General features: G+C 38.5%; 1 protein-coding gene across 1 annotated transcript; it reads left to right on the top strand.

Moving 5' to 3' along the window:
* Positions 1-220: 220 nt before the first annotated feature.
* sypl1 (synaptophysin-like 1) lies at positions 221-9000 on the top strand. The gene is made up of 5 exons (XM_044343520.1): positions 221-976; positions 5423-5541; positions 5725-5929; positions 6017-6208; positions 6642-9000. Exons 1-5 carry the CDS (start codon positions 905-907, stop codon positions 6771-6773), a joined length of 720 nt encoding a protein of 239 aa, XP_044199455.1. The 5' UTR covers positions 221-904; the 3' UTR covers positions 6774-9000.
* The last annotated feature ends 304 nt before the right edge of the window (positions 9001-9304 follow it).

The following is a 9304-nucleotide window of genomic DNA, read 5'->3' as shown; positions in this document are numbered from 1 at the left end:
TTTTGGGGTGAAATGACCCTTTATTAATTTTAACTGAGTTCATGGCTGCAGCTGGTGTTTGAGGTAAACCTCTTTCCTTTTTCTGCGTTGAAAGGATTTTTGAGAAACTGCTGTGTGATCTGAATCAGTCATATGACCCAGTCAGCAAGCAAAGAGGCGTCACACACGCAGTAACTGCAGCCTGGTCCAATGAAACCTCACTGTAGGACACTTCCGATGCCTTTTGCCTACTCGAGACTTGTTAGAGTCCACTATAACTTTCATGTGGATCCGAATCCCCTTCTGCGCATGTATTGTATTTGGTAATCAACTGCTTACATAGTAGCTGCGTATTATTTTAAGCTGTCTTACTGGTATTTGACAACTGGACTAACTTTTTTTTTCCAGTCCAGTAAAAGAAAAGACAAACTTTCTTGCAATAGTGTGAAACCCATTGGATAAGGTGACGCTTTTTCATTTAGCATCCCTTTCCTGTAACTAAACCTACATGACGCTTCTCACCGAAAGCAAAACGCAAATTTGGCACACTTTCCGCGCTTTATCCGCTACATCGCCTGCGCGCATCACCAACCAAGCAGAGCTTCAGTTTTTCAAGCTACACTGCAAAAAATATCCACCTACCACTTATTATTTTTCCGTTAACATCTTTTATGAAAAGTTCTGAAACTGTATTTTCATGAAGTGTGGTGATTTCACATTCATAGTAGACGTTTTCAATCTATTTGGCGCAAAGTTGGACTCTAAGACTCACTTTAAATAACTTAAAGTCGTCATTTTTTGCAGCGTTGGCAGTAAAACCACGTCATTCTGTCAAAAAAAAAAACCTCCCCCTTTTTCCTCCCTGTTGGACCAACATCCACAGTTAAGAACAACTGGATAAAGATTTTGGACCTGAAGCAAAACCATGATGACCGGATTTCGGCTGAACTTGTCACCGCTGAAGGAGCCGCTGGGCTTCGTTAAACTGGTGGAGTGGGTAAGTTAGATATATATGAGTGTGTGTGTGTGTGAGTGAGTGTATGTGTGTGTGTGTATATGTGTGTGTCATACCCAGAGGACAGGGAGGTCCACTTCTTTTCTTTTGGTCTTTTTTCCCCTTTCCTAAGCGATTTTCATCACATTCCTTCAGAAAAGTCACTGAAGTCATCTGTGTTGGGGGTATTTGTGAGAAATAAAGATGGAAAAATTGTTAGTAAACACCCCAAAAATTAAAATAACTTATATCACACTTTCATACAAAGGATAAAAGCTTTTATATATCAGCTTACAGTTTTCTGCAAAACTATCTATGACCAATTTAGGATTTTCTCAAAAATATTTTCATTTATCTTGACTTGTCTGTCTGCATCTGTTTACTACCTTGAACATTGTGAATTTAGAGCTTTAATATTCATAGATTGAATTTGGTTGGACGAACAAAAAGTTAGGGTAAAGGTAAAGTGTGTCCACTGCAGATGGATTTGCTGGTTGCATGGGCCTGCCCTTCAAATAACAAACAGTTATAGATTAATGCGTCTCTCACTAATAATTTACCTCTGAATAACTGTGTAGACAGTTGATATATTTTGTCTGCTGACACACACACACACACACACACACACACGCACACGCACACACACACAGTTCATCTGTCATGAGAGAACATGTAACAGTTTCTCACTGAAAGTCCAGTAATCAGCAACTGGGTCAGAGGAATCCAGTGTGGGTAATGCAACTCAGCTACAGTTTCTCTCAGCTGTTCTATTTTCTCATAATACACACACACACACACACACACATCCAGAGCTATAGAGCCACAGAAACACCCAGTCATCTGACTCAGGACAATGCTCTGTGTGAGTGAGTGAGTGTGTATAACTGTGTTGGCCTTATGTAACACTTATTTAACACAACTTATTTTCTTATTCAAAAGGGCATAGATGATAAATTGTGTGCACACATCCGCTCATTTAATGCTCGTACTGCAACCGTTAATTGATTGAATCGATCGAATGCCAGAAATTTGCTTGTTTCTGCTTCTCAAATGTGAAGATTCAGGGCTTTTCTTTGTCATACATGATAGCGAACTGAATACTTTTGGGCTTTGGACTGTTGGTCAGACGAAACAAGATATTTAAAGATATTGCCTTTGACTGAGAAATTATGATCTTTTTAAAAAATATTTACTGACATTTTACAGACAAATGATTAATTGATTAGAGAAGGAAATAATCAGCACATTCACCGATAAGGAAAATAATTGTTAGTTGCCGCCCTACTTGGAATGTCCTGCTGTATGTGCTAATACAGGGGTCCAACCCACACAATAGTGCAATAGTGTGTAGTAATATCTACTGTATATAAACTATAATCAAGCACATCCAAGAGTTTGAAACATCAGCACAGATGGATACAAATAAATAGTTGAGCAAACATAAACTTTTTATTGGTACAAAATATCGCTTTTAAAAATATGAATTCTAGACTTGTCTTATTTTTGTTAGTCGGTTTATCCAACTGATAAAAATTTCTTAGAAAATGTATTATTTAAAAAATGTATTTTATTGCATTATCTAAGTTATAATCATCACATCTATACAACAACCTAAAGGCTGATTAGCTACTATTAGGTTGCCATGCCATATCTGAGATACAAATAATAATATAGATATAAAAAAGTGATGCATGGGCACATTTGTTTCATTGCTGCACTTCATACTTTTTTTTAATATCTGTACACTTTACTTTCAGTTACAAACATTTGAATATAATCTTCAACGTAACCAAGATAACAAGCTCAACTTGTCACTGCAAAGTTTTTAAAATGAAGCAGGTGTACACATGCCTAGCAACACTTTCATTAGTAAATAATGTAACTGTAATAATGTTAAAATAATGCACTACTGTGGAAATGGAAGTTAATGATATTATTTCTGAGTTATGGCTGAATGGTTCGCCACCTCCACACTGGATCACTACGTCCATCTAGCTTGTACATTTCTGAGTGACCCAAATGAAAAAGCTTGTTTACATGGCACAGAAGTGGTTTGGTTTAAACATTCATACCTCCAGAGATACTATCTTAAACAGGAAGAAGGGCTTTGGAGTAACAAACGCTGTGAGGCTGCGTCCTTTACTCAACATGCTGGATTGTGATGATGAAGCTGTTTCTCTGTTTTTTGGAGGGTGAGCCAGGTTTTTCTGGGTTTCTGAAGGAAACTTAGTGGCAAAATGGACACAAGCTCTGCTGGATTTTTGGTTTGGTCGGACTGACCTGGACTCAATGACCTCTGTGTAAGAACTAGAGGGAACACTGCTGATTATTCTGGTTGTTATATTTCAGTTAGATGAGGATATTTGTCTTTTTTTTTACAGCTAAAGTCAGATTACAGGTCCTTATCAGAAGCTATCCACACATACCTCTAACTTCTATCACAGACTAGTATTGGAAGCATGACTGAATACTCTAGTGTCAGACACTGTTTGTGCTTTCTGTTATTTATGCTCAGTTTAAAATCTGTGTGTGTGTTTGGTTGCTGCATGCTTGTTACAGTTGTTCATGCTGTGGCTCCATGACCTCGTAATGGAAGTGTTACGGTGAAACAAGAGCGCGAGCAAAGTAGCTTACTGTGGTGTCTCGCCAGAAAAACAGGAAGTGGCAGCCAGTGACATCTGGAGAAACATCTGGAGAGAGGCCTCGAGGTGTGGGTGTGTGTGTGTAAATGTACAGTATGTGTGTGTGTGCACGTGGGTCTTGTGGTGTAAACCTTAAGGCTAAAAGTTGAGCCGCCCCTTTGTAAGCATTTTATGAGTATGTGTGACACAGTTGTGCTGATGAAACAGAATTTAAGAAGCCGGTTGAAATGTGTTTTTTTTTTTTTAGAGATTATTTTGTGTGTGTCATCACCTTTCAATGTGTGATCTCAATCAAATATCACAACCTTTGTCATGCTATGTGATCTTGTCCACTGCCTGCTGTCTGCTACAGTATAATAAAAATACCTTAAAGCATTTTCAAGTGTTTAGGTGCGCATCGTGTCATGGTAGCCTACTAGTTAAGACACATGCCACGTAACCGCAACATCTGTGGTTCCATTCCAGCTGTGAATCTTTGCCCTGACTTTATTTCCTGTTATCCCTCAACTGTCACTGTCTGATTAACACATAAAATGGCCAAAAATATATATTTAAAAAAACATTGTTGCAAGAGTTTTCGCTGGTTTCCTGGCAACCTCACAGTGACAACAAGACTCCAGGAAGTCACTGCCTCCAGAGAAATAGTCCTGCTCATAACCCCATGTAAAACCACAACTTGTCATTTTTACACTTTGGTTTTTGTAACAATTAAACAAACAAGATATAAAATGTTAATTTGTGAGCTTTAGAGGTGTCAGTAGGCAGATTTTTTTTACCTTTGGACAGAGCCAGGCTAGCTAGTTTTTCCGTCTTTATGCTAAGCTAAGCCAACTGGCTGCTAGACCCAGCTACACTCTGCACCAACAGTTATGAAGACAGTGTTAATCTTCTCCTCTAACTCTTGGCAGCGAAGCAAATGTTGAACCCATCCTTTTTACATGATCAGAGACACTCTTTTCAGTAGAGTTCTCAAGGCAATGTGTTAAAAAGAGTTCAAGATAGCTGCTGACTTAAGCAAGACAGTTGCTCAGTGTTTGGCTCAATTCTGTGATGGTATCTTTGAACTAGTGTTGCTCTGTAGTGCAGCTGTCTGTTGCACTGATATGAAGATATGAAGCAATATGAAGCTGTGAAAACTGTTGACAACTTTAATCATTTCTACAGAATACTGTAAACTAAGTTGCACATTTTCTTGCCAGATCTTCTTTTCTACTCTTAAGTGTGAGGAAATCGATATCGGTGTGAATCGGACTGAGGTTAATACCCATCAAATTATATGATCAGTGTTTCACCCACTGCAGCGTGAGGGTTAAGCTTAGTCGCAGCCACTCTGACTAAAAGAATTCAGCATGTGTTGGTTTTAAGGAGAGTATTAGTGTCACATGGCCTACACGCTGAATCAGATGCTTTTCTGCCCCTGCAAGAAAAAATTCAATAGCTGAATGGCAGCATTAGAGTAGCCACTCTGCAAGCCTCATTTTATTGTGTTTTATTTCAATAGATTTGTTTTTATCTTCAGACAGTAAAAAGTTAATTCATTGATTCACTCATTAATCAGGATTTATTAAATCCTTGAAAATGTTACCTTCCTATAAACAAAAGATCTTTTCAGTTGCCGTCTTTGTTCTGGGTGTTAAGTTCTGGTGAAGTTATACTGTGCTTTCAAACTGTGCTGTCCAGTACCTTTGTGTAGTTATGATTTGCTTAAGTATGGTTTGCATTTAACAATCAGTCTGTCGTCATAAAATCACCCCTTCCTGTTTAACAAATCTCCTTATCTCCTGCCCTCTTTTGTCTGTCCAAATAGCTCACAGCCATATTTGCTTTTGGAAGCTGTGGCGGGTTCTCAGGGAGGAACATCATATCTCTCTTCTGTGGCGATGGCAGGAACGAAACTCTCAACGCCAACTTTCACTACCCATTTAGGTGAGAATTCCAGCACGTTCCGTCACGTCGGGCTCAGCTTTGAAATGTCGCTAGTCATCTGTTAACTGATTGATTTCATCTTCACAGATAATAAATCAATTCTAGGGCAGTGTGTGAAGGAATGACCGTTATATCACAACAGTAAATGATTATTTAAATCTTCCCCCCTTGTGTTGTGGTCAGGTTAAGCCAGGTCCCACTCATTGAGGGAAACACCACTATTTGTAATCACTCCGTCACGGCGACACACATGGTGGGAGACTCGGCCTCCTCGTCGGAGTTCTTCGTGGGCGTTGCCATCATCTGCTTCCTGTATAGCATGGTGGCTCTGTTGGTTTACTTGGGCTACATGCACGTCTACAAGGACTCTGACTTTGGACCCATTTTTGTGAGTATTGATCTAAATTTAAATCAAATCCTGAAACGGATGAAGTATTAAATCTGAAATTTCTCACGCATCCACTCTTATTTCCAGGATTTTATGATCACAGCGGCCCTGGTGTTCCTGTGGCTGGTGTGTTCATCCGCCTGGGCAAAGGGCCTGCAGAACGTGAAGGATGCCACGGACACCGATGGCATCAGCGCCACGCTGGCACTCTGCAAGGGGAGTAACATCACCTGTGAGGTCACGGAGTTCGCCAACATGCGGACGCTCAACATCTCAGTGGTGAGAAGAAACAAAAAAGATTAATTCATTTCCATTTAAAACCAATGCTGATGATGAGCTCATCTGTTTGGTTCTAGCCTGTGAATTTGACCAGTTGAAATTATAGAGTCATTGATCATCTGGCAGTGTCTCATCACCCCAGTTTATGTAATAGTATGCTAGCAGACTGCATCATAAACATCAAGCAGCCTGACTCGCAGTCATGAGACACTGAGCAATAACAACTTTCATTTTCCTCAGACACTATTGCTGTGCTCTACTCGGTATTTCCTGTGTCACAAGTCCAAAGCAAATTCATTGGAATGAACACAAATGTGGCCACAGTGTGAGTCCACACACTGTCGGATATATTTTCTTTTTGTTTTCAAGAGTTCAAAAAAATTTTTTTTTAGTATTATTTAACTATACTTTTTTCCTGTTCTCATTCTTCTAGGTGTTTGGCTACCTCAACATGTTTGTGTGGGCAGGCAATGCCTGGTTTGTGTACAAGGAGACCCGCTGGCACTCTCAGAAATTCTCCTCCCCACCCGGACCTGGAAGGCAACAGGTCCCTGCGCCCATCTAACAACACACACTGCAACACACACGCACACACAAGTAACCACAGACACAGAGGAGACAGACACAAGCAGACTCGGAAACAGACACAGTTAGAGCACAGGTACACACACACATGCACACACACATAATGCTCTGTGAAGACAAGGAGATGAAAGATAAATTGGTAGATGATCAATATAAAAGCTGTTGTCTTGGATTTGGACCTTTTCAGCACAGTAGCAGCTGTCCTACAATGCTACAAGTCATAGAAGAGTTGAATTGGCATTTTAGAACCCATATCATGCCCTGCACATTCATGGTACACTTTAACTGTTAAGAACAGTTCTGAAAGACATGTAAATTTCCCCAAAAATATTCTCTATAGGGCGAAAGCAACCCTGCAGGGGTGGCAGTACAAGGAGAAGGAGGCATGATACCTATATTTCATGTGTAGATTAGCTTTTATGTTTTATTTTTACCTGTTCCATGTATACCATAGCAACACCAATGCAATTAGTATGTCAAAACCTTTATTTGTGCCTGCTTACAACAACACCAAGATGGTTTCTTATGCTTTAGTAAGCAGATAGACGTGCAGAAAATGACCAAATGTGTTCACAACTTGAGCTTTATAGCAGCGTTATGGCTCACAAAGTCTAGCGGTTCTCTCACTTCCCTGTTCCCATTTTAGAATACTGGTTGAAATTGTTATGCTTAATTATATGCTGATGAATGTAAGGTACTTTGTTGATTTAATTTTCTGTCGCAATAAGTATATAAATGTGATCACGATTTTCAGGGTGACAGAGAGGTAATGTTGTCTGTAGTGCACTATGAATCTCTATACCTTATTATCATATCAGAAAATTACATTCATTGTACTGTATTTTACTGACATACAGTATATTGCATAAATTTGATATTGGCCTTAATATTGAGCCATACATTGCGTATGTCTTAAATGTGTGGACTTATTGCACGTTTTGTATGTTTTTAGATTAAAAGCGTTTGTGTATGCACTCAAATATTCATTCATTCATTCATTGACTCTCTCACAGTTACACCGTTTGCCACCTAGTGGCTAAAACAATCACATTTTTTAATTTTCCTCCTGTCTGCAATAGTGTGAGTGCAGAAATGTATACACTGATGAAGGCATTATTCTTTACTCATTAAAATAAGTATATATCAGCTAGCACCAAGGATGAGATGTAGATGAAGAAGCAGACAAGTTAGTGAAAGATGTTGAAGTTGTTCCTCGTTTGTACATTCTGCTCTCATATGGTGCTTAATATGCTTTTATGATGCCACTCAAAGCACTGTGAGTGTGTAAATTTCTAAAGAATACTTGATTGAGAGTTGGGAACTTAATTAGTTCAGGAAAATCTTGCCATGTGAGTGCCTCCAAGGTTTGAAATCTTCCAGTTTCAGGCTTTGAGTTGTTTAGTCTCTATTAAGGTACCAGCTGAAGGTTAAATCCTTCCATGATTTAAAAAAAAAATCTTTTTTTTTTTTTTTTTGTCATCATGTTGAATGTATTAGTGACTTCTTTACTTATTTTCCATTACTGTTAAACACTACAATCTGCCAAAGCTCTATTCTTTTCTTCCCAAATTAAACTCATTAAATATCGCCATGTGGTATTAAATGAATTATTTTGTTGTCATTCAAACCAGTCCGTCTTCATTTTCCGTTGGTATTTTTTGTTGTTTTACTTTTCATTTTCAGTACATAGTATGTAGAAGGTTAGTTGAAGTAATTCCTGATTGTGTTTTTCTTTTATGTCTGTTGCCTTTTGATATTGTAAAAATGTAAGCGGGTTGATGTAGATCCATTTAACTTTACCCAAGGACAAAGTTAAATGAAGCAACGAGCATGCGGGGTGTACTGGTTATGCCTCTGCACTCTTGTAATCATCATCCAACCAGCTATAGCTTTGTCAATGATTCATACGCATTTAACCTGCCAAACCGTCTCATTCAAGAGATATACATCCACTCTGTGACATGCAAAATTTCAATGTGCCTTTGTTTTGTTTTTGCAATAAAAATGAATGATTTTTTTTTCATTGATCTCTTTGGTGATTTCCCTGTTTGTGTGTGATTGTATGTACTGTATGTGTGCACATACATGTATTTTATATTTGCAGATTTAAACATCTAAAGTTAAATATACAGAATTATAACTATTTGGATTCAACTGGTCTGTAGTGATCAAATCTGGTGGGAATAAAAGGTTAAACAAGAGTGAAAGCATTTAAAGGTGTAGAAGCATTTATGATAAAAAAAAAAAAAGATTATTATTATTAACAGTACTTTTTATTTTTAGGTTTGTCAGAACATTGTGGTCGAGTTATTCTGTGCATGTATGAGAGTGACAGAGAAAGAGAGAGCTGAAGAATAGATAACTGCTGGTTTGTGTACAATATGAGGAAGACAGGAAGCATTGCCTTCAACCACAAATGATTATAAGTGTGTATGGACTGGTGTGTGTGTGTGTGTGTGTGTGTGTGTGTGTGTGTGTGTGTGTGTGTGTGTGTGTGTGTGTGTGTGTGTG

The sequence above is a fragment of the Thunnus albacares genome, chromosome 23 (assembly GCF_914725855.1).
Source record: "Thunnus albacares chromosome 23, fThuAlb1.1, whole genome shotgun sequence".
NCBI classification, from domain to species: domain Eukaryota; kingdom Metazoa; phylum Chordata; class Actinopteri; order Scombriformes; family Scombridae; genus Thunnus; species Thunnus albacares.
This window is presented reverse-complemented; position numbering and strand designations above follow the sequence as displayed.